This window comes from Lontra canadensis, unplaced genomic scaffold (genome assembly GCF_010015895.1).
Source record: "Lontra canadensis isolate GAN:19392208 unplaced genomic scaffold, GSC_riverotter_1.0 scaffold8, whole genome shotgun sequence".
Taxonomy (NCBI): domain Eukaryota; kingdom Metazoa; phylum Chordata; class Mammalia; order Carnivora; family Mustelidae; genus Lontra; species Lontra canadensis.
In genome coordinates, this window is record NW_022631002.1 from 28756328 (window position 1) to 28781292 (window position 24965).

Sequence of the window (24965 nt, forward strand, 5' to 3'; positions counted from 1 at the left end):
GATTCTGCTTCCAATATATTGGGGGCATAGAGGGAGGGAACATTCTTTTAACCACAACTGACCCCAAGGCAAGCCTGAAGGAAGGAGGCAGGACAGTTGTTATGAACGTGGCGTTTGCTGTCAGAATGGACTCCGAATCCTGATTGGACATTTACCCTCTACCCATGACAAAGTCACATTTGTCAAGAAAATATTCCTCTGAGCTCTTCTGTATATAGGATTAGCTATAATTCTCATAGCAATTCTGAAAGGTAGGTTTCATCATTAAACCTTGTTCACAGAGCAAGAAGGTACAGAGACATTAAACAGTTTCTCTGGTTTCAAATAAGTGGTAGAACCAAGATCTGAACCAGATAGTCTGGCTCCCGAGCCCAATAAGGATAATGATAACGAGAGGAAGGAGGAGGAAAAAGGAGGGAAAAAAGGAGGGGAAGGAGGAAGTTTTAAGGGAAACTGAGTCCTCTCTCCTGGAGCGGAAGAGGACAACACTTTTTTGGGTGTTGATGAAAAAAAAAATCTCAAGATAGAGATGACGACGATTTAGCCAACATTTTTTTGTGCGAACTCCATGTTGGGCACAGAGATAGCATCTAAATGAACTAACTCATTCGATCCTAAACGCTTTCTGGGGTGAGTATATTATTCCCTTGTTTTGCTCATCAAGAAAGTGAATGTCGGAATGGTTTCCTAATGTGTGCAAAGTCACGCGGTGAACCAGAAGAGGAATGAGGATCCAAACCCAGATCCTTGTGCTCACCAAGTCTTCCCTTGTCTGTTCATTCGCTCACTGATGTCTGCATGAATCCCCCTATGCAGATTGAGGAAGAACTTGGAACCAAGAGCTCATGTGTTCTCCCACCTTTCCGGCATGTTCTTTGGCCCGAGCAGAAATTCCAGGGACATCTGGCAAGAGGCAATAAAGTGTGACATGTGGAAAGGAGGAAGAGGAAATGCCATGTAGGCTGGAGATGTGGAACAGATTTGGGGGAAGCCTTTGGAGAATGAGTACCTTCGAGGCAGCTGCAGGATCCGTGAGGACGAGAGCAGAGAAAAGGGAATTATAGGAAGCGTCGCGCTGGGTTACAAAGTGAATCTGCACGGAAGAATTTTAAGAGTCACAAGTACAGGTAAATACGGATTAAGACCTTTTTAAAATTAGGTGTTACGGTTTGTTTGGTTGTTTTCAGACTCTGTTCCTCTAAATACAGCGGGGAAGACTGGGCCACCTAGGGCCTCGGCTTATATTTGGGTTAAATCAGGTGAATAACAATATTTTTTGGACACTCGGTTGGTGCCAGACACTGGGTTTAGGGCAAAACGGAGACAGAGGTGTCCCTCCACTCAGAGCTCTCTCTTCACAGACCAAGCCCGTCAGAGGCGATGGCTTAAATCAGGGAATAGGGCTGGTGAGAGATTCCTGGGGGCCGAGATTAATACAGCTTCTGTTTCTCCTTTAACGATGAAGGGAATATCCAAGGGAGTCCAAGACCTCCTTTGGTGTGGGTGTCTGTCCTGGCCTCTCCTCCATTCCGGTGGCTGGGCCCTCTCGGACTCCTTACAATCCCACTCCCCATGTTCCCACACAGCTTCTGTTGTCCTGCTCCAATCCTAACAGCAAATGTAGCATCAGCCCCTTCTCCCGCATTCAGGGTGCTCCGAATGGAACTTCCCATGCCAACCCTGGCGTCATGGCTCACTCAAGACCTTGGAGCTCCCAAGTTGCTCCCAAAGGAGACTGGTGTTTCTCCCCAACCCTTGGACCCAGTCCCCCCAGAAGGACTCCTGGTAGCCTCTAAATTCCAATCCTTCTGTTCCTCTCTTTCCTCTACCCAGCATCCTCCAGTCTTTCAGAAACAACCTTTTCATTTTCTAAGCACGTATTGGCTTTCTCTCCATTCAAAAGGGTTACATATTCATTGTAAGAAAAGAAAATTGGCAGATGAGAGAAGGTCAAAGAAAATTAACATCATTCAATCCCTCTGCCTAGGGATTATACCCATCATTAGCTACTATGGCAAGGGGAGGGGGTAGGAAATGCAACAGTCCTCCCATTTTACAGACAAGGAAACTGAGGCACAGGGAGGCTAAGTGACTTCTCACATGTCGCCCAGGTAGGAAGGTACAGAGCAAGGATCTAGCTCTGTCCAGCCCCAAAACCCTTGCTCTGAATCTGTCCACTCCCCCCATCCTCTGGCCACTGGGGGCCGCGTGTCTTCTCTGGCCCAGATGGATCAGGTGCCACTAGTCTGGGAGGGCTATTTAACTGGACAACAATTAGACATATGCCCTCTGCCCGTGATAACAAACACCCACTTGGAGTGGCCAGTCATCAGAGAGCTATGAGATGGCCTCCCTCATCCTTATCCCAAGAAAGAAACTCCAATGCCCAATAGTCCGGCACATTCAGCTTCTACCTGCTTGAGCCCCCTTGGGAGGCAGAAAGCAACCATAGGCAGGAAACACTGGAAATACGGAGGCAGGTTACTGTCTGAGCCGCTCACTGCAGTGGCGTTCTTACCCTTTCACATCATGAGCAAATGGCTTTGAAGGTGTCAGGTACAGATCCTTCCACAGAAGCAATCTGATGGCTGGTGGGCTACGTCCATGCTGCTCTGAATACTGCCAGAGAGCCCCCCAACATGCCTTTCATGCTTCTTCCAAGGAGCAGCCCCCTCCTGGGGTGATCCTCACCTTCCTCCAGCAATTTACATCCACAAACTCATTCACAAGAAACTTGAGGGGACAGAACATATTACGTGCGCGCACACATACACAAACACACACACGACCCACATCTATACCTATAATATGTTACGACTGTGATGACTTGCTTAATCCCTGTTTTCTCCACTCAACTGTGACCTCCGTGGGCGTCCAAAGGGCACCTGAACTACCCATTGCATAGCCTCAGCCTCTAGCACTGATGACCCAGAGTAATGTGGGAGTGAGCACGCAATCAACATGCCTTCTCTCCATGTGCTTTCTTCCTTTCCTCCAACTCTCCCATCCTTTGGTCCTGGCTCACTATATCCAACCCCCCCACATAAGCACCGGACAACATGGGTCTCAAAACCTACAGACCTGGGGCGCCTGGGTGGCTCAGTGGGTTAAGCCTCTGTCTTTGGCTCAGGTCATAATCTCAAGGTCCTGGGATCGAGCCCCGCATCGGGCTCTCTGCCCAACAGGGAGCCTGCTTCCTCCCTCCCCTGTCTGCCTGCCTCTCTGCCTACTTGTGATCTCTGTCTGTCAAATAAATAAATAAAATCTTAAAAAAAAAAAAGAAAAACACCTACAGACCACAGAACATCTAGCCTGATTCCTGCCTTTGGGAAACTTACTATCTGCTTGGAAAGGTAGAACTAAAATAGATATCTAATATTGTTAACCATCTAACACTTTGTAGATATATTTTTGGGGCCTCTTGGTTACAACAAACAAAAACCCAACTCAAACTGACTTAAGCAAATAAGGCGACTGTGTGGATTTCAAGCCTGGCTGGATCTAGGACTTCCAGCAGCATATAGTAAATGTCATCAGGCTCGTTCTGTCCCTCTCCTTTCCCAGTCTCTCCTGCATGACTCAGTTCTGCCTTTCTCTGTGCTCCTTTCATCATCTAATTGAATCTTCCCTTTGGGGTGGCAAGACGACCATCCTCAACCCTCTATCCATATCCTACAAGCTCAGCTTCCCCTAAAAGAAAGTCTCTTTTTCTCAAAAGTCTCAGGGTAGGGTAAAAACAGTGCAGGGTGAAAAGCAACAGCAACAGAATTTAGTATCACAGACCTAACTTGAGTCTTATGCTCCATCTTGAGTGCATCACTGTGTCTCGTGGCAATAAATATACTTACTGGAAAGTCTAGGGTCACACACTTATCCCTGAAGCCAGTAGGATCTGAGCCAGCCCCCGAAAAAGACTTGAGATTGAGAGAGATGTTATTTCTCAAGAAAGTGGGGATGAGAAGTGGGGAGGGGTCTCAAGGCAGTGTATATCCCCCAGACCAGGGATCAGCCACCCCACCTTTGTACACAGCCCTCATCTTTATTCCTCTAGGTGTTATGGACTTTGGCGTTTACAACCATATTGAAAAAGTGAGGGAGAAAAAAGTGGAGAAGTGGATGTGATTATCGTAATGTTATTTCACTTCCTGGGTGAAAATCTAGACCCCCGACAGGGAGCGATTGGCCCAAGGTCGCAGGGCAAGTTGCTGTCAATCCTTTGAACTTTTATTTAGAATTGCAGATTGGGAATCTGGAGCATGGGAGGGGTGGTACTGTAGATCCAAGCTCCTGAAGGCGGTATCTTAATTTGAGTTCCCAAAAGCAGATGCTGAGCAAAGGCTTTGGGTACAGGGACTCTATTAGAGGGGTGATCCCAGGAAGCTCTCTGAGGCAGGGAAGGAAGAACTAGGGAATGAGTCAAAAGACGGGTTCCCACTGGGACTCAGTCCTGTGAGGCCCTCAGAGGAACTGAGTGGAACCGGCCTCAGAATCACCCCGTGAAGGGATGAGAAACCCGGATTATTTGTTCTCACACTCTTGTCTCTCATCAGTTAGCTAATTATAATCCGAAATACAAATATGAATGAGAATATAAAAATCCTATCTAACAGAATTACATTTCCTGAGATTCTGTGTGTGTGTGTTAAACGCATTCATTCGTTGGTGGCCAATGTTGAAAAGAACCACAGTCTTTTGGAAGCTTATTTTGATGTTTCTTAACTCTTTGAAATGATTGAGGAGCTCGTAATAACAGAAGTGGGGTTCCTCCCAGACACCGAGGGGCCCTGTCCACCATTGCCCTGGGCCCTACTGGTGTGACTAGGACAGTGGATATTTTGGGATGCTGGGAATATTCTGGTGAACTAGCCCAGGACTGGAATTTTGCCCGAGTCTGAAAGGCTTTAACAGTGGCTCTCTGGGCCACAGCCAGACTCAGTGCCGTGCTGGATCATCGAAACAAAACACAAATGACCCAGGGTCATACCCTGACTACCTGACCCAGGTCACCAGCTCATCCAACTTCCCAAAGCTACCCCAGCAGGCCCTCTGCCCATGGGTTAAACTTCCCTCCCAGGGACCTTGAAGTCCAAGGGCCCAGCACTTGCTCAGACACCCTCTCTTTCCAAAGGGCTCTTCCTTTCTTCCTACCTCCTTGCACAGTGGAGAAAGCCCCGTGATCATTAATCACCAGAGCCTCCAGGGAACTGCAGGATCGCTAAGCCATGAAAAGCCCATATGAAAAGCAAATGCTCCATTTGGATTCTGACTCTGCTCTACCGAAGCTTTGGGGCCGGGTTCCAGACGTGTCAGCTGTGGCACAGGAGGGTGAAGGGGACAAAGCGAGCAGAAACGGAGGACATCCTCGAGATTTAGCAGTGCGGGGTGTTCTACACAACAGGGACCTCAACAACCCCACAGGACAAATCACGCGATTCACAGAGCCCAGAGCAAAATGAAAATGTGGGCCCCCTGTTGGAAAATTATTAAGACTTTATTGAGAGAGAGACAGAGAGAGTGTGAGTGCACAAGCAGGGGGAGGGGCAGAGCAAAAAGGAGAAACAGACTCCCCACTGAGCAGGAAGCCCGAGGCTGGACTGCATCCCAGGACCCTGAGATCATGACCTGAGCTAAAGGCAGATGCTTAATGACTGAACTACCCAGGCATATCCCGTCCTGTTTTATTCTCTTCATTTTTTTTTTTTAAATCAGGCTCTGAAATGACTTGTTTAAAGTTGTTCACATGAGTCCGTGTTTCTGTCTTAGTCCTCCAGGAGAACGTAAGCTCAACAGGGCAGGGATCCAGCCAGCTTTGTACACCACCGCAATCCTGGTACCCTGCACGTGGCGGGTCACACGGGGGCACACAATTGGCGCGTGGTGAGGAGTGGGTGAGCCCGCCGGATCGCACGTGGTGCATTCAAAAGGCCACAGGGGCTCAGGGCCAGGCTCATGCCCTCCCTGGATATAGCCTCTGTGTCTGCCCCACAGCCGTTTGCCGACTTCTTTGCTTTTCAGCTCCCAGCGACATGGTGAAACCTACATGGTTTGCCCTTTCGGCCCACTTTACAGGAAGAGGATATCCTGCAGAAATTAAAGAAAGGTGGGATGTTTAACAATAAATAAGCCCCTGGCATGCCTTGGTGACTCCTCCTGCCACTAGGTCCAAATGTCATGTTTTATTTCCAGTCGATGGTCAGAAAGGGAAATCGCTTACGGAACGCGCAACCCCCAGCTGCATTCCCCAATGCCACTGCACAGTGTCCTGAAAATGATCCAGCCAACCAGCAGTATCTACCGAAGCCAAATATATGCACATCCCATGTCCCACCCATAGGGACGCACCCAGCAAAAATGAAGCTATACGTCCATCAAAAAGCATGTACCAGAATGTTCCTAGCAGCGCTGTTCATGAAAACGACCCAAATTCCCATCAGCAGTAAAGCAGATAAACTGTAAGTGAAACACCATTCCATAATGAGAACAAACCATCTTCAACCGCAAGACACAATGTAACATTGAGCCAAAGACTCCAGAAACAGGGTACACCCTGCATGACTCTGTTTGCGTCAAATATAAAACTAGGCAAAACTAACCTCTGCAGTTGGGAGTCTGGCTAGGGGGCACCCTTGGAGGTGTTGGGGTGACTAGGAGACCCAGGGGTTCGTGAGGGGCGGTCACCTTCTGTTTCTGGGTACGGATGCTGGTTACCTGGGTGTTTTCAGTTTGTGAAAGTCAATACACTCCACACTTAGGTTACCTGCATGTCGTGGATGTAGATTACTCTTTGATAAGAAAAGTTTTTATTGAAACAGGGGAAACTCTGGGGCGCCCCTAGGGGGCTCAGTCGGTTGAGCATCCGACTCTCAGTTTCCACTCGGGCCATGAGCTCAGGGTCGTGAGATCAAGCCCCAAGCTGGGTTCCATGCTCGGCAGGAGTCTGCTTGACTCTGACTGTCCCCCTCTCACATGCATGTGCTCTCTCTCTTGCAAATAAATAAATCTTTAAAAAAAAGAAAAAAAAAAAGGAAAGAAAGAAAGAGAAAGGGAAATCCCTAAACGGCCAACAAAGCATGAGTTTTATATATTAGCAGATCACAGTGGTTAAGAGTTGGGGCTCACTCTGCGGCTGGAGGCCTGAGTGTGAATCATGACTGTGTGTTTACCACCTGTGATATCTCAGGCAAGTTATTTGACCTCTCTGTGCCTCACTTCTCTTCATCTGTAAAATGGGAGAAACAGCGGTCCCGAGCTCATCATATTGTTTTGAGGTTTAAGTGGGGTCGGATTTGTAAAGGCCATAGGCAGTGTTCCACGTGTGTGACCGTTTCCGGTTAGGAGTATGATGGCAGGGGTCATAGAGTATCCACACATTGTAATACAGGAGAAAGATAGCTTTAAAAATATGTTGCATGCATAATTATGCACTTAAGTGCTTCCTTATGCTTTCTGAGCACTTTGCATGGATTAAGTCATTCATTTGTCCTCACAGCAATTTACAGATGGGGAGACTGAGGCACAGAGTGGACCAAGTCCCTTTCGCAAGATTCCCTAGGGAGTAAGAGGTAGAGCTACGATGTGAGCACATGCTTTGTCCCAGCAAGCCAGGTGACCCCGGAACCTGGATTATACTCCACGCTTCTGTCTCGACCACACGTGGAAAACCCATTTAAGGTGGAAACAGTGGGTTGTCACTGGTGCCCAAGGAGCCAATAAACAATCCTCCTGGCCAGCTTACTGAGGACGAGGACGCAGAAGCTCTCAGAATCGTGTGTGGGTAAGAAGCAGGGGAGTCTGTGGATCCGGGAAGAAGAAAGGAATAGTTACCCAATTAAGATTTCACGTTCGGGAGTAAGTGCCCAAGTGCAGATGGCGCAGAATGGTAGGAACGCCTCACGAGCCTGGGTTGATTTTTTTTCTCCTTCCTTCTTCCTCAAAGCTGTGAGGAGCTGGAGAGAAGGAGGGAGCTGAGAGCCCACACATTTCCCAGCATGCCAGCCTGTGCCCTGCCAAGCAACCTGACTTGTCTCCTGCTTCGAAACAGCTGGAAAAATGTCAAACTGTCATCAGTGATTAAAGTGGGATTTTCCAAAGGTTTCAAAAATATTTCAGAATTCCAGACCTTCTTCCTCTCGCCGAAGATAAATCCAAGCAACATTCCCTTAACAGATGCATCATGGAACCTGTTTTCCCAGCTGGTTCTCCTCTCTGGGTTCCCATGGTGGTGGAGGGAAGGCTTGGCCTTTCCTGTACAGTTTCAAGTAGGCCTTCTTGGCTGCTTCAACCAACCACAATGCGTGAGAGCACATGCACGGGCTCCAAGCTCCCCTAGAATAAATGCAACTCTGAAATGTAATTATAGTGGACCCATCCACCTCCCTCGCACACCTTCAAGGCTCCTGAGGAACGGACCTGTGCCTTGTCCTCCTCTATGTGCAAGACAGATTATACCATCTTCAGGGCTCAGCCCCAAATGAGAAGGTAGGTCCCCTGTTTGAAAGTTATTTAAGAACGTCAAGACTGCAGGGGTGCCCACGGTGGCTCAGTCGATTAGGCATCCAACTCTTGGTTTGGGCTCAGGTTGTGATCTCAAGGTCGTGAGATTGAGCCCCGAGTCAGGCTCCATGTTGAGCATGGAGTCTGGTTGTTCCTCTCACCCTGCTCCAATTCCCACTTGCTCTCTCTCTCCCTCGCTCTCTTTCTCTCAAGTAAATAAACAAATAAAATCTTTTTTTAAAAATGTCAAGATTTCAACAGCAGAGCATGACACCAAGCATGGGGTACCTCTAAGCACAGGGCACCACCCAGAGGTTACGTGCCCATGAGACCAGCGCTGTCCACACAGGAGCCTAGTCTGTGTGCAACAAACACACTTACTGGATGTCCGTCCATCTTGCCATTGTCATGACGCCCTCTGAGCTTACTCCTTTGGCCCTGGGGATTTAATCATGTTTTTTTTAAACATTTGCTGAGTGCTCACTAGGTACGAGGTATCGCTCTCAGCACTTTCCACGTGTTAGCTTATCCCCATGAAAATGCCATGAGGTCGGAAGTCTTCCTATTATGGAGGAAGAAGAGAGGCACAGAGAACCGAGTCACTAGCCCAAGGTCAGACGTGGGGCCAGAAGTCCACCCAGAGGTTCCTGCTGTAGGCCCTCCTGCCAAGTTAGAATTTGATTGTCCTCTGAAAGCAAAGACCCACATCTTACTCCTCTTGGCCTCCCCTCCTTGGTCCACCCTGGAAAGGGGCAAACATTCAATGTACACCTGCAGATTTCATCATGGACAGCACCGCTGGGCATCTCTCCCAGCCCAGGCCTGAGGTCTGGCCCCGGAGAGGAGCAATAATTTGCTTTCCTCTTCCATGCTCCAAGATAAGGTGGAGAAGTGGCTGGTGGGAATAGGTCTGGGGTTTGTCCTAGAGTAACATGGGAACTGACCAATCAGAGTGACCCCCAGGAGCTGGGGTGGTCCTTGCTGTGCCATGCCTTAAGCTCTTCGGTCACTGGGTCATTGGACCAGGCAGAAGACTGGAGAGCTGGGGCAGCAGGAGAGCTCTAGGAACTTAAGAGTAAGGCAATAGGAATGTTGCCATATTTTGACCACCAATAAACCATGCATATACCGACCAGCTGGATACCTGCCTGCTTTCTGCTCACTTCCCCCATGACAACAGCCCTCCATGGTGGTCCAGAGAGTGCACTGCTAAGTCCAATCTCTAAAAACCAACTTAAATCCACAAACATTTGGCACAACTACAGGATGCCAGAGACAGAGGGAGTGTCTGAAGGGACAGTAGACGAAGGACTGAAAACAGCATTCTGGAGTATGATTGACACTGGGCCTGGCACACAGTAGATGCTCAGTTAATACCTCATAAATTGAGCTACACTGAAATCAGAAGCCCTACCCCCAAGACATCCAAGCCTGTTTAGAACCCACTGCTCTCGATCTGCAAGGCTTTGTAGTAGTTACCTATGTCTAAGTAACAATTATCCTAAGACACAACGGTTTAAAACAGGGATCAGCAAACTTTTCCTTAAAGGGCCAGAGAATAGATACCTTAGACTCGTGGGCCATATGACCTCCATTGCCACTAGTGAACAGCTCCTGCTGATGGAGTGGGAAAGCAGCCAGAGACAATATGTATGCTAATGGTCATTTCTCTGTTCCAATAAAACTTTATTTACAAAAACAGATGGCCGGCCCACAGGCTCTGGTCTGCCCACTCCCAGCTTCAAACAACAAACATTTATTATTTCAGTTGTTGTGAGTCAGGAATCCAGGTGCAGCTTAGCTCATGCTGGTGGCCCAGCGGTCCTCGTGAGGTTGCAGATGAGTGATTAGCCAGGACCGGAAAATCTGCTTCCGTGCTCACCCACAAGGCTGCTGTTAGGTCTCAGTTCCTTGCCATATGGGCCTCCCACAATGTGGGAGCTATTTCTGTGTGAGAGAGAGTCACAAAGTGCCTGAGGCAGAAGCCACAGTCCTTTTATAACCTGCTGTCATCTCAGAAGTGGCATCTCCTCACTTGTGCTGTATTTTATTTGGTAAAAGTAAACCAGTAAGTGTAGCCCACACTCAAAGGGAGGTGTCTCCAGGGGGACAGGAGCTGGAGATCGCTGGGGGTCACCTTGGAGGCTGGAGGCTACAGTCATTCAAGCTGTCATTCATGCAGTAAACATGCTTAGCCTGTCTACACCTGCTGTACACTGTGCTTGAGGCAAGCACTGGGAATACAGTGGAGACAAGACACATACAGGCCCCCACTCTTCCCAGCACTGCCAGTGTATGTTTTTCTTAGAACTGACCCTGTTATAATAAAAGAGAAAGAGAAACTTAACAAGAAAAGAAAAAGCAAAAATAACAACAATGACGATAATAATAATAATTGAGAAAGATTCCTGTATGATCAAAAAGATTTCCAAGAACTCATAAATCTAACTCAACTAACAGTCCCTATAATAGAGCTCAAAAACCCAAAAGGCTGCTGGAGCCAGACAAACCTCATGAAAACATGAAGACTCCCCCATTTAGAGAGCAAATGTGCCCAACAGAGAACCTGGGTCCCATCTCAAGGGACCTACTACCCCCATTCAAGCCCAGCCTATTAGGATCTGCTGGAAGTTGGGCCCAGTGCCGTCACAAGTGATTTTTGAGAAAATCGTGGCATTAGGATTTTATGGTACATCTCCTAGCTTGTTAAATATGAGCAATGGTGAGAGATGGTGTCTCCTTTCGTCTATTCTCCATCTCAGCTAGGTTTCTCCCAGTGTCAGGTCCTAAGGCAAAACCATCCATGCAGTGGGTTTATATGGGAAGTGAGTCCAGAGAGCAAGAACAGGGAGTGAAGGCTTAAGAAGGAAAGCCACCCAAAGATGTCCTCCGGGGTTGACCGTTGCTACGAGAGCTAGATGCTTCTAGAACCTTCTGAGGCATGTACGTGTGCCTCTCAGAGATGCCTCCTCCAGAACGGAAGAGGAAACATTTAGCTGCCCATTCCCTCCCCTCTTGGTCAAGGGAGGCCCCGTAGGTATTCATTCCCCTGTGCTCCTGGGGGCACATGTGTGGGTGCCCACCAGTTGCTGCCGGCATCCCAGGCCAATACATCAGAGAAGCAAGAGGTCCGTCATGGAGGCCACCATGTGAACCTGCTCGTGCTTGTCCAAGCAGTGGCCACAATAGGGTATGGCTGAACATGTCTGAAGTGGGCACAAGACCCTGTCCCATAAAGTGGTCTGCCCCACAGAGGGCGTGTGCAGCCTCTTGGGGTTGAAGTCAAGCTTGGCCACGTGATTTCTCCAGCCAATGAAATGTGAGCAGAAGTAGCACTGCTCTGTTCCAAGCATTTGCTTCTAGAACCAGTATGTGATTCCCTGCACTCTCTTATCTCCAATATGGCATGCGGCAACACCCCAGATGGGAACTGCTCTGTCACCCTGGGTCCTGGAGTGAAGACTGAAGACATCACGGTCAGGGCCATAGCCAAGAACAAGGAGCCTGGACGGTTATCCACCAGTAAAGTTTGGGGATTTTGGCTACTGCAGCAGAGCCCTGCCTAACCTGACTGATGCAACAACCAAGGCTAAAGGGAATTTGAAAACAATGCAAGATGATCAAAGCGTGCAGGCTTTCTGCCCAGGACACCATGTTGCGACTTCTGTCTTAGGACAAAAAAATTCGAGCTTTGTAAGTGAACAAATGTGTTCCTCGAAGTCCACTTTGCAAGCTGTGGGTTCAGGGAATGGAGGTCCCTGCTGTATACCAGGACACCACCAGCTGATAAGAAGGCTTATGGAGCTGGCCTTGCTCCAAGTTCTTCATGCTAACAAGCACACAGAGATGATGAGATGGACATGCCAAGCAGAAATGATGGGAAGAGTCTGGGCCTAAGGGAGTACGTGGGGTTGGAAAGTAGAAAGGAGGCATCAAGCTGAAGGGCTGAATTTTATGGTCTCTCCCTCTACTGAGGAAAGAAAGGGGCAGAGACTCCCATATTCACTTCCTGTAAGTTCGGCAGGGCTTCCCAGATCAGAGTCTTGGGTTCTGCAACATTATCAAATAAATGTCAGCCTGCAGACTGAGTACGAAACAACTGAACACAGGGAGCTCTTTCCTTGCCACAGGGCCTTTGCAAACGCTGTTCCTTCTATTGAGAACACCACGCAATGGAAATATAGTATGAGCTACACAGGCAATCTTAAATTTTCTAGTGCCCACTTTTAGAAAAGATAAGCAGGTGAAACTAATTCTAATCCCATCTTTACTTAACAATATATCAAAAATCTCATTTCAACATGTCATCAATGCTGAAAACTGAAGGAGACATCTTTCTTTCTTTTCATACTAAATCTTTGAAACCTGGTGGATGTTTTACACTTTCCGTATATCTGAGGTTGGACCAGCTGCATTTCATGTGGCTAGTGGCTACTGTATTGGACAAAGCATCTTGAAAATACACTCCCCCCACCCTGATTTTTCTCAAATAGTTTCATCTCAGCTAAAACACCACCTCCTCACAGATCTGTGATTGTGCTGTCTATAGGATAAGCTCTCCTATCCCTATCACATCACTGTGTATGTTCATTTCCCAGCGCTGTTTAACAGGGGAGATGGCTTTAAGCAACAGAAATTTCTTCCCCTGTGGTTCTGAAGCCTAGATGTCTGAAATGTGACTGGGCTATGCATACTCTCACTGAAGGCTCTCAGGGAGAATTCTTTCTTGCCTCTTTCTAGCATTTGGTGACTATTGGCAATCTTCAGCATCCCCTGGCCTGTAGATGCGTCACTCCAATCTTTGACTTGGTCTTCGCGTGGCTTCTCTCTGTCTCTTTCTCTGTGTCTTTTCTCCTCTTCTTATAAGGACACTAGTCTTACTGGACTAAGAACCCACTTCACTCCTCTAAGAGATAAAACTCCAGCATACAGTTGCATTTTAACGAATTATATTTGCGATGGTCTTATTTCCAAATAAGGTCACATTCTGAGGTTCTGGGAACGACATGAATTTGGAGAAGACACTAGACGACCAGGTACAGCTTGTATTATTGTGTTGCTTTATAATACTTGATGCTCTCCTAATTTTTCCTGCTTGCTTTCCTGTGTAGCTGTCAGTGCCCACTAAAATGTAAGCCTCATGTGAACAGCTAGCTCATCAATCTGTTGCGTGCACTTAGCATCGTTTCTAGACCACAGGAAACACTCAATAAACTATTGCTGCAAAGAGAAATGGAGACACGGAAAAAAGGAGAGAAGAAACAGACTTTCTGGTTTGATTTTTTGTAAGAGGGGAGGGGCACAGGGAGAGGGAGAGAATCTTCAAGGATACTCCGTGCCCAGCATGGAGCCCCATGCAGGACTGGATCTCACGATCCCTGAGATCAGGACCTGAGCTGAAATCAAGGGCCAGGTGCTTAACTGCCTGAGCCACCCAGGTGCCCCTGATTTGATATTTTTAAGACAGTGCATGGGAATCTAGAAAGGGCTGTTGCAAAGCCGGGGGGGGGGGTCTCCTACAAATGGTTGTTTGGGGACAAGCCTTTCTGTTCTCTTCCCAGAAGATTTAGAACAGACCCAGCTCCTGCTCTTAGACAACCTCTGAGAGCTATTCATTGCCATGTCTCCTAGGAACCTGCCCTCAACCTCCCCGCACTGTGGAAAATCAGCTGCCCCCGCTAACCAGGAGAGTGGGAGAGAGAAAGGGAGAAAAGGAACCCTTGCGACTCCTGCCCAGGTCATGTCTCATGCCACTTTTTTTCTCTTTGGAGGAGAAGTGTCTGCCTTCCAAAGAGTGTCCAGTTCTCACAACTGAGGATGAAGACCATGCCAGTACCCCACAGCCTAGAGGTCATTGCCAGGAGTGGGCTAGGTGGGGATGGGAGCACACCGGAGTGTGTCCAGGTAAACAGGCAGCAGTCATGAACTCTTAGTGACTGTGCTCACAAAGGAGAAGCTTGTGTTTCTCAGCCCTCCAGTTTTTCAAACAGATCTAGATGTTTTTAATAAAATTACCTAATTAGCAAGTGTTGGCAAGCAATTCAAGTTTTGAAAAACTCAATGGAGGCCAACCTCACCGCTCCCTCCCCTCCCCCCAAAAACTGCCTTTGGTCAGAGGTCACCCTTGATTCCCAACTTCTGGGGAATGCAGGCCCTCCATATGTCTTTAGGAGTCAGAAATTTCCAAACAATGTGGACCTGAGCAAGATGGAACTCTGGTCTATAGACTCATACACAGAAGACTTGACCAAAAGAGGGAAGGAACAGGTCCAAATACCTAGGCAAACCAGAACACCTTCTCCCCTTTGCCAAGCGGAGATAATGCATCCTTGACCAAGGTCCCCTCCAAATATTTGCATGAAGTATAAGGATTAGGGTGAAGGGAAAGCCCAATAGCCTGGCTGCCCTTTTTCTTCCCTGCCCTTTTCCAGGGACTACTCTTTGAATATCTCCCATCCAAACTCCCAGCACCACCTCCTCAAGTCCTCAAAAGACCGTGATCTTCCTCCCAGAGGGATCATAGTCAAAAAATATCAGATGCGTGTCCAGTCTGGTCTTGCCAAACTCTCTAAGCCTCAGTTTCCCCAACACAAAGATAAGGGCTACGTCATACCGCAGCTTTGTGCAAATTGGAGAAAGGCACTTTTCTTCTAGTGCTGCCCTAAACCAAGGCACCAACTTGTTGAGTGCAGGACTGGACTTCAGGACCCTCTTAGCCCCTCAGCTGGGTGTTTTGGTTCAGTGAACAGCCTGCACAACTATACATGGCCACCGTGGATAGTCTCTCCTTTATAGATCTTATATGTGATACTGTTTAACACACATTATTTGTGATAATGCTTTACACAATTATTTGGTAACTAATAATTAATAACTTGACTTTTTTATCCTAACTTTTTTTTATATACTCTTCAACAAAGAGTATGGGTTTACATTAGTAAACCCTAAGCTAGTGCAGCTTTTAGGGTCCTCAGTATGATCTCAGGTATCTTGGAGACAGAGAGTTAGCATTGCCTTTTCAAATCTCTCATTTCTTCTGAAAAAGATGCAGTGTTTAATACTTCCAACCCCTGCTAATGATTACACACACTCAGGTCCTCGAGAAGCAATTCCCAAGCAAGCAATATGGTTCAAATGTTTTAGATTGCTTGGTTTTAGTTGTTTTTTATCTTTTCCCATTTCCCTTTATGGTGAGTTAGAGCTATTTTCAATGTACAGTAGCAGTATCAGGTTTTCTTTCCAAAAACATGTATGTAAGTATTTAAAATGAGTCAACCTAAGGAAAAATGTTAAACAAATAATAGAGGTGGTAGTGGAGGGTTTGAAGTTTGGGAAACCCGACACCACCCAATTCCAGACAAGGCCAGATCTTGATGTTTTCTCAGCTTTCCCGGGTTTGAAGTTGGGAGGAGAATGGCGGATTAGTGCAAATGTCTAACACCCAGAGGTTCCCAACTCCGCTGCGCCTGGAGCTGGGGATCTCTGCCCTTCTGGGTTTCCAGCAGTGGCTTCCCTCCGAGCTCAATTCTTCAAGAGACTGACCCCTGGAAGTTGTAGACTTTCATAACCTTTCCCTTCTCTGAGTGGCATGCCTGGGTCTTGTCTCTTGAGCTCCCGGGACCTTCTCAGGGAGGGACATGCCCCTCTAGAATGACTGGGTCCTCCAGGTCGGCCCTGGGGAGGCTGAGCCTAGCCTGAGTCTCCTGAGGACAACCCAGGAGCTTGAGCGCAACCTGTCCCCGCCCTAGCGAGGGCCCCTGCGCCCTCCCAGATGAAGGAGTGAGGGGAGCCCCACACAATGCGGCTGTGTTTGATGCTGCGACGTGTCACTCAGAATTCGCAAACAATTTATGGCCATTAGACGTCGTTGTCAGGCACTAATTTCCTGGTGGCGCTCCATCACAGGCCTCGAAATATCAGGGGAGGGGGCTCAGAGGCCCACGGGCTGGGGGCGCCAGGGAACCGTCGTGAGCCAGGCGGGGGTTCCCATAACGAGGCTTTAAGGAGGGGAGAGAGGCCGGCCTTTGTGGAGCAGCCCAAGGAGGCGGCCGCCTAGCCGAGCGCTCCGAGAGGTCACTTCCTCCCCGGGGCCCGAGCACCCGACATTCCGTTGAGGTCCAGCTGCAGCCACCAGGCCCGGTGCCCACTGCGGGCTCTCTGGGGCCCTTGCCACCCTTGCCCGCTCGGAATTGCGGCCGGAAACGCAGTCTTTTCCATGCAACAATGCAAACGCGCTCATTACCATCTTCTCAATATGCATGAAGAAAATGCGCGAGGCTGTCCGAGCCCCATCACCCGGCTCTGGCCTCGGCATCCAATAAGGCGACATATTCATCTCCCAAGATGGATGAGGAGGGGGCGCCGCGGGGAAGGCAGATCCACGGGGTGGGGGTGGGGGGCGAGGGGACACGTCCTGGAGAGTTAGAGAACAGAAAAAATACACGCAGAGGAGAACCTGAGAGACAGACCAAGAAACCGGAGAAGCACATAAACTGGGATGAAAGAGAGAAGGAAAGACAGAAGGAGAATTGGGGGATGAAGGAGAGGGTCCGTCGCAGAGGTAGACAGATAAAAAGAGGCAAAATCAGGACAGAGGGAAGGAGCCACTGCAAAATGGTCCAGAGGAACAAATAAGACAAGGAACGAGGGGAGCGGAGGAAAGAGAAGGAAAATGAATGACTTAGAAATCGAATACCTAGAAAGTGGGAGAGACAGACAGACAAGCAGTGAAAAACAAAGGAGAGGGAGGCAGTGAAACTGCTCAAGTCAGGTGGAAAAAGGATGATCGTGGAGAGGTAAAGAAAAATCAGATCACTTGCGCTGAGGGCCAGGTTTTCGATCCCGGCCATCCTGGGCACGGCGAGTCGCGGGCCGCTCGGAGCCCCGGGGGCGCGGGCCAGGCGGGTGGGAGACGCGCGAGGGCGCAGCGGGGAGCCAGGGGCAGTCGGCCGGCCTCGCGCCCCTCCTGGGGCCTCCGGGCCAGCTCCAGGGCGCCTGGGACTGACTCCCGGCCCAGTGCGCGCGTCGCGGCCCGCAGCTGCGGCAGCCGGCCGGGCGGCCTCTCCCCCGCCGAGAGCAAAGTTGGCAAAGTTTCTCCCAAAGTTTCCCCGACGCTTCTGGGGACCCAGGGACCGGCCTCGAGGCCCTGGCGACCGGTGGGGAGCCGCAGCCCATTCCCGGGCGGCTCTGCAGGCCGCCGGCCCGTGTCTCCTGGGATCCCCGGGGTCCGAATTCCGGCCTGATGCAAATCCCTCCCGATGCGGACGCCAGGCCACGCACTCCGGCGTCCGCACCGCTGCTAATAGCGGAGAGAGAGAATGCGGAAGAGGGAGAGAGAGGGAGAGAGAAGAAAAAAATATTCTCAGCTCAATTTAAGTCTCATGGAAAGGGCTTACAACTGTAATTAAATCATTAAATTCTTGTCTACGCTTCACAGAGCGGAGAGAAATTAACTTCCCACCAACCTCATTTTCTATTTGAACATGAAATAATGATTTTCTGCCCGTCTAATTACAAAGCCAACATCTGATCAAGCCAGCATCCAGAGGGGATTATCGCATGCACGAGTATTAGACCTCATTACCAGCTTGAGTGCAAAATTATTACATCTTGTAATTGGATGGTGAGATTTATATACAGATCGGCCCGGTTTCTGTAAGATTGTAATTACAAGCTTCGTTGGTTAGCTACTTATCAGAACTTTGCAGGAAAACAAAACAAATGACTGAGGAAAACGAGCATTTCATTAACCTGTAACCCGAGCGCGGGGGGGAGGGAGCGGTGGGAGCGAGCGCCGCGGCGTCTGCAGGAAGCGGAGGGATCGGCGGCCGCACTGCAGCCCGGGGACTTCGGTTCTGGGAGGGAAGGACAGAAGAACGGCCTCGGCGGGGAGACCTAGGGCTGCAGCGGCGCCCCCCGACGGGGAAGCTAGCGCACCGTAAGGTTGGGCGAGGAGAGGGCAGAAAGGGGGCCTGGTGGCTGGCTACTCGCGTGCAGTGCTTGGCGCTGCCCCTGAACCTGGCGGGCCGCGGGCTCTGGGCAGACGTCGGGCCGAGCGGCACCAGGTGCGAGTCCAGCGAGCGCTGCTGTGTGCACCAAAGGTGTGCTATGGTCACCCTCTCAGTACACTGCCACACTCGGGGCCGCGTAGAGAGAGCGTCTACAGCAAGCCTCCGAAGCGTTGTGTGCGCTGGGGACGTTGGAAGAAGGAGAAAAGACGGAGAAGCTTTTGTGTGCGGCGCGTTTTTGCGCGCATGACTTTCCCAAATCAACTTCCCGTGCACCTGCTTCTCCTCCCTGTGTGAGTGTATAACTTTGACGTCCTCCCTTGGATTAGAAATTTCTGGAAATGGTTCGGCTGTCCTCGAACTCGAGAGTGCAGTCCGGGGCCGGGCTCTACTGGCCCGTTCGAGTTGCGGAGCTAGTGCCACTTCGGGGCTCGGCCACCTAGGACGCTGAGTCCCGACGTAAAGCGCGGACCTCCCTCCCGGGCCAGGGCTGATCTCTGCGGGACGCTAGGGTAACGGAAAGGCCGCTTCTGCTCAGGACCTGGGACGCCGGGAGGGACCTGATTAATCGAGGTTCTTGGGTACGCGAATGGGTTTGGGGGTTCTCCTTTTGGGCCATGGGAGCCCTCGGACCTGCGTGGTTGGTTCACAGAGAACCACCTCGCCCCTTCCCTGGCCTCTTTCCCACCTTCCGCAGCTCGACGCAGCCAGGTCGATAGCTGGTTAATGCGGAGGAAGCATCTCCCCGGCTCATGGTTTTGTCTTTTCCTTCAGGAAGAGCTGAGTTTTAAAAAGTAAGCGTTTCATCCGGGCATTTACAGCGCACCCCAAAGTCTCCCCACCTCGGAATCTGGCTCTTGGCTCTCTGCGGTCCGGTGCCACCATTCGGTGCAAACTCTGGGGTTCAGGGCCGTCGAGGCTCGAGGTCGGACACCTAGGAAGCACTCTGGGAAATAATGGTACCCTCAATTTTGTAACCCCTGGATTTTCCGTGAGAAGGTGACTCCATGATTCCCGAAGCCACTTGGCTGAGAGGTTTAACTGGAAACGAAATCAGGCGCCGGGGAAACATTTCAAAGCCACAGCTTCCCCTGATATCATCTCCTCTGGGGAGACTCCAGCTATGGCCAACGCCAGGTATCAGGCAGAGAAGCAGGTGGGGAAGGGATATGGGAAAGACCTCGCCCGAATTTGAGAAGGCCGCACGTCAGTTTCCCCAATAGAACACCAAACTGGTGGCCCCCAAACTTTCTCTTGTCTCCCTCCCGCACACACCCCCCCCCCCCCCCCCCGCCCGCAATTCTTCTCTGGAGCCACTGCCCTGTGCGAAGACCGGTGAAAGGAGAAGGGGAGTGAGGGGTGGGGTCAAAACTGGCAGTTCATTCCTGAACTGGACTGCCCAGAGCTGCTTAGACTAGAGAGACAGGCGGGCCGAGGCTCTCCGATCCCTCCGCTCTGGTGGAATTCGGATTCAATTCCTCTATCAATCAGCGCGTGGCGGCCAGTTTCCGCCTCACAGCCGGGGCTGGCCACTCCATGACCGAGTCACCGCCCCCGTGCTGTCCCTGGGGCGCTACCGCTGCAGGCCTGGCCTGTGTGTCGGTCGCCGCCGCGGCCTAAAGCTTTTAGCCTGGAGTCGCTGCGATTCCGGGAATTTCAATCCCGCGGTCGGCTGCACGCCCTAATCCGTGAGGGTGGGCGTTGGGATCCTGGGATTTCAGGTTTGATTGAGGAAATAATCCCACAGATAACCAAAAGTCTTGCCTGCCATCCCAACCCGAGACGGTGATAGGATCTCTACAGAAAGAAAACAGTTTGGCACGGTGACCAGGGAGCAGAGGAAGGGGTAGGGAAACGAAGGGTGTCTCCGGACTGAAAATTCCAATATACAAACTTCTCGAAGCGCTCTCGCAAAGTTCCCGGAGTTTCCTCCACCTGGCTCTCTGCTCCTCCCCCCACGCCTACCCGCTTAAGACGCCGCTAGGCTCCACATCCCAGCGTTGGCTCCCCAGGGTCCCCAGGGGGTCCACACTGCAGCCCCTGCAGAGGCAGAGCCCGCCATTTCTAATGAGAGGTTCGCACCCGGACACAGGCGCCGTTAAAGTAGCTGATTTCAGGGTTTGGTGCTCTGGGTAGGGGGCTGCTCGCTCCCCTGGGGAATGAGATGGCCTTTGAAGGCTCCACTAGAACGCACCCCCTCGCCCCTCGTACCACTCCTCTAGCTTCTTCCCTACTCCGCTGAGAGTGGCCTAGCATCTAGAGGTGCAAGCCGGAAAGGGGGCCCGGGCCGAGGAAAGCCCCAGCGCCTACGCTGGACCGAGATCCGGTCCCGACCCAGGCCCGGCGCTGGGGCGGGGAGAGAGGTACCGAGGGCCGGGCAGCGGGGAGGGGCGAGCTGACCCAGTACTAACCCGCGTCCCAGCGCCTCCCGCTGCCCCTCCCGGCGCAGGCCGGAGGGGGCGGGCAGGGACTCAGAGCGCCCGGGCCCGCGTCCCCGCCCCGCCCCGCCCTGCGCGCAGTATCCTCCGGGGTGGGCGGCCTCGCCTGGAAGGCGCCCCGGCGATTGGCGACTCGGGAAGGAGACGCGAGGAAAAGTCGAATAAGAGGGCGAGACGTCAGACCCGAGATTTGGGGAAGGGCAGGGGAGGAGGTGAGGGCGGGGACGGACACACAGACGCTGCCTCAGACACCGATCCACGGATCCACACCCCCCGCACGGCACCTTAAGTGTCCCCAACTTTAGGCTGCCTGAGCCCAGGGCGCCGCCGAGGCCAGGGGTGGGGGTGGTGGGGGAGTTATGGGAGTAGGCAGAGTGAGATAAAAAGAGGAGAGAAGAAAGAGTGAACGGAGCAGAAAGGGGAGAAGAGAGAAGGAATAAAGAGAACGGAAAAGCAGGAGAGGGAAGAGAGTTTCCGAGAGTCCAGGAGAGTGAAAGAGCCCGAAGGAGCGGAAGCGATCCTAGGGGCAAGAGGAGCGCAGAGAGGGAGGGAAGAGGAAGGGCGAGGAGGGGGAGTGAAAACTAGAGGAGGGCGAAGGAAGCGAGGCGCGACACTGCTCGGGGAGAGGAGGGCAGTGAGGAGCTAGGCGCGGGCAGAGGCTGCTCCGGCTGGCAAGAGGAGGGAGCGCGGCGCAGAGAGGAGGGGCTTGCGGGCCCGTAGAAATGTCAATCAGAGCCCGGAGCCCCGGGAATCTCCGCCAATCTGTTCGGACCTGACCTGGCTCCTCGCCGCCGCCGCCGCCGCCGCCGCGGAACAGATCAATAGGCGAACGCGGAGCGCCGCTCAGCGCGGGAGGCAGCGCGGCCCCAGCCCGGCCCAGCCCCCGATGCGCGCCGGAGCCCGCGGGCGGCGCTGAGCAGGGCGGCCCCGGGGGCCGGGCCCCCTCTCCGTCCGTGCCCCGCGGGCCATCATGTCCTTCCCCCAGCTCGGATACCAGTACATCCGTCCGCTCTACCCACCCGAGCGCCCGGGGGCCGCCAGCGGCGGCGGCAACGCTGGGGCCCGGGGCGGCCCAGGAGCCGGAGCCTCGGAGCTGGCCGCCTCTGGGTCCCTGTCCAACGTGCTCTCCTCCGTGTACGGGGCGCCCTATGCCGCGGCGGCAGCGGCTGCCGCAGCCGCCCAAGGCTACGGTGCCTTTCTGCCCTACGCCGCCGAGCTGCCCATCTTCCCGCAGCTGGTAAGCGCCCGGGGAGCCGGGGTGGGGTGGAGGAGGGCTGGAGAGCTGGGGCGCGGGAAGAGGTGAGCGCGCGGGAGTAGATGAGCGCGGCCCAGGCCGGGAGGGTGGAGGCGGCGACGGCTAGGGCTCACCCGCGCTCCCTCCGCGCGTGTCCCTTCCCTCTCCATGTGCGTACAGGGCGCGCAGTACGAGCTGAAAGACAGCCCGGGGGTGCAGCATCCGGCCGCAGCCGCCGCGTTTCCGCACCCGCACCCCGCCTTCTACCCGTATGGCCAGTACCAGTTCGGGGACCCGTCCCGTCCCAAGAACGCCACCCGGGAAAGCACTAGCACGCTCAAGGCCTGGCTCAACGAGCACCGCAAGAACCCCTACCCCACCAAGGGCGAGAAGATCATGCTGGCCATCATCACCAAGATGACCCTCACCCAGGTGTCCACCTGGTTCGCCAACGCGCGCCGGCGCCTCAAGAAAGAGAACAAGATGACTTGGGCGCCTCGCAGCCGCACCGACGAGGAGGGCAACGCCTACGGGAGCGAGCGCGAGGAGGAAGACGAGGAGGAGGACGAAGAAGACAGCAAACGCGAGCTGGAGCTGGAGGAGGAGGAGCTCGTGGGGGAGGAGGAGGACACGGGGGGCGAGGGCCTGGCGGACGACGACGAGGACGAGGAGATCGATTTGGAGAACTTAGACGGTGCGGCCACGGGGCCTGAGCTCGCCTTGGCTGGGGCGGAGCACAGGGACGGCGACCTCGGCCTGAGACCCATTTCAGACTCCAAGAATAGCGACTCGGACGACAGCTCGGAGGGCCTGGAGGAGCGTCCACTGCCGGTGTTGAGTCTGGCCCCAGCGCCACCGCCGGTGGCCGCGGTCCCGCCGTCTCCGCCCTCGCCGCCTGCGGGCCTGGACCCCTGCGCTCCGGCGCCAGCGCCCGCCTCAGCCCTGCAGAAGCCCAAGATCTGGTCCCTGGCCGAAACGGCCACAAGCCCGGACAACCCGCGCCCCTCGCCTCCGGGCGCCGGGGGTTCTCCCCCTGGAGCCGCCGTCGCGCCCCCAGCCCTGCAGCTCTCTCCAGCCGCCGCGGCCGCCGCGGCTCACAGACTCGTCTCGGCGCCTCTGAGCAAGTTCCCGGCTTGGACCAACCGGCCGTTCCCAGGCCCGCCGCCGGGGCCCCGCCCGCACCCGCTCTCCCTGCTCGGCTCGGCCCCTCCACACCTGCTGGGACTTCCCGGAGCCGCGGGCCACCCGGCCGCCGCCGCCGCTGCCTTCGCTCGGCCGGCGGAGCCCGAGGGCGGAACAGGTGACTACTGAGCGCTGGGTGCGGAGGGAGGGGGTGGGTTCTGGGGGTCGCCAGGGGGCAGACGGAGATGGGCACGACCCCGGGGACGCAGGACGCGTACCACCCCGCGCCTGCCTCGAGCGGCCCTGAGTGCTGGAATGGAGCGCTCTAAAGGCCTTCCTTTTTCTTCCCCGCTTCCCTTAGATCGCTGTAGTGCCTTGGAAGTGGAGAAAAAGTTACTCAAGACAGCCTTCCAGCCCGTGCCCAGGCGGTAAGAGACCCCGCGGTAGGGGCAATGGTGGGACAGGCACGTCGGGGAGGAACGAACGCGGAGGCCCACTCGGCTTTTGCCCCCGGGGGAAGGCCGCCGGGACGCGCTTTAACAAGTGAACGAACCCCACAGCCCTCCGTAGTCCCCGCGGGCCCACAGCCGGCTTGGCCTTCCCGGTCCTGGCACCCCGGCGCGGCCCAGGGTATGGCGTGGTGGGCGCCGGAGCCCGGCCGGGCCAGCAGGCCCCTGGAGCGGGCGGCGGCTCTGGGACGCCCCCTCAGGGGTCTTCCAGCGGAGACCTCGGGTCTGAAGCCTTGCTGCCCTTCTGATAGTTACACCGGAGGCCCAACTTCTGCAGCTGGAACGCAGCTGACACTGAGACACCTCCCAGACCTCTCTCTGGCCTCAGCCCCCGGGTTGGGTCTCCCGGTCCTAGGCAGCGCCGGTACCTCGCAACTCTTACTACTACCATTGCTTCTTTCTTCCAGGCCCCAGAACCACCTGGATGCCGCTCTGGTCCTCTCGGCTCTCTCCTCGTCTTAGTACTTATTTTTAAAAAATTTTTAAATGGTTGTAATAATTGTAAAAAAAAAAAATTGCTCTGTATAGTTATGACTTGTAAGCATGTCCGTGTCTGAATACCTTAAAAAAAAAAAACTAAACAAAAAGAAAAAGAAAAAAAGAAATAAAGCAAGTCCCCCTGAGTCCTCCCCAAGTATAGCTTCTGTACCCCACATTAGCTGAGTTTGTGAGGGTTTTTTTTTTTTTTTGGTTGATTTTGGGGGGTGGAGTTTCGGTGAGAATAAGCGTGTCTGACTTTTTTTGTATATACAGCAAAATGTACATATGTGTGAACCAAATTGTACAAGAAAGTATCTATTTTTGGCTAAATAAATGAGCTGTTGCCACTTTGACTATAAGCTGCCTGTCTGACCGCCCCCCCCCCCCACCAATGATGGATCTATTTGGTTTCTGTTTTGTTTTATTTTATCCACTCCCCACACCCCCCATGTTTGAAGAGTCACTGGGATCAGCGGAAAGGGAGAATAAGACCATTTTTTCCGAGGAGAGCAGTGACGGAGGAGACAGAGAAGTGGTGGGCCTGGGCTCGCCCTTGGAGGTGAGGCAGTTGCAGAAGTCCAGGGGCGCCCATGGGAAAGGGTAGAGAAGACAGCGGGGAAACGGACAGGATGCCCTCCAAGGAGCCTGAGTGGTTGGACCCACCCTGCCGGTCCACCGTAAA

The 24965-nt window shown here is 52.8% G+C and overlaps 1 protein-coding gene and 1 pseudogene across 1 annotated transcript; both read left to right on the forward strand.

Moving 5' to 3' along the window:
* Positions 1–18590: 18590 nt before the first annotated feature.
* Positions 18591–21251, forward strand: LOC116865869 (annotated as a pseudogene).
* A 499-nt stretch (positions 21252–21750) lies between these two features.
* On the forward strand, positions 21751–24276 carry IRX3 (iroquois homeobox 3). The gene is made up of 4 exons (XM_032854453.1): positions 21751–22175; positions 22353–23472; positions 23656–23722; positions 24211–24276. Exons 1-4 carry the CDS (start codon positions 21909–21911, stop codon positions 24263–24265), a joined length of 1509 nt encoding a protein of 502 aa, XP_032710344.1. The 5' UTR covers positions 21751–21908; the 3' UTR covers positions 24266–24276.
* Positions 24277–24965: the final 689 nt, after the last annotated feature.

Bases quoted from the DNA above. Each gene is read 5' to 3' on its own strand.
- IRX3 (XM_032854453.1), top strand. From the start codon at position 21,909: ATGTCCTTCCCCCAGCTCGGATACCAGTACATCCGTCCGCTCTACCCA. The intron at 22,176-22,352 runs GTAAGCGCCCGG...ATGTGCGTACAG, and splicing joins TGCCCATCTTCCCGCAGCTG to GGCGCGCAGTACGAGCTGAA. The intron at 23,473-23,655 runs GTGACTACTGAG...CGCTTCCCTTAG, and splicing joins GGAGCCCGAGGGCGGAACAG to ATCGCTGTAGTGCCTTGGAA.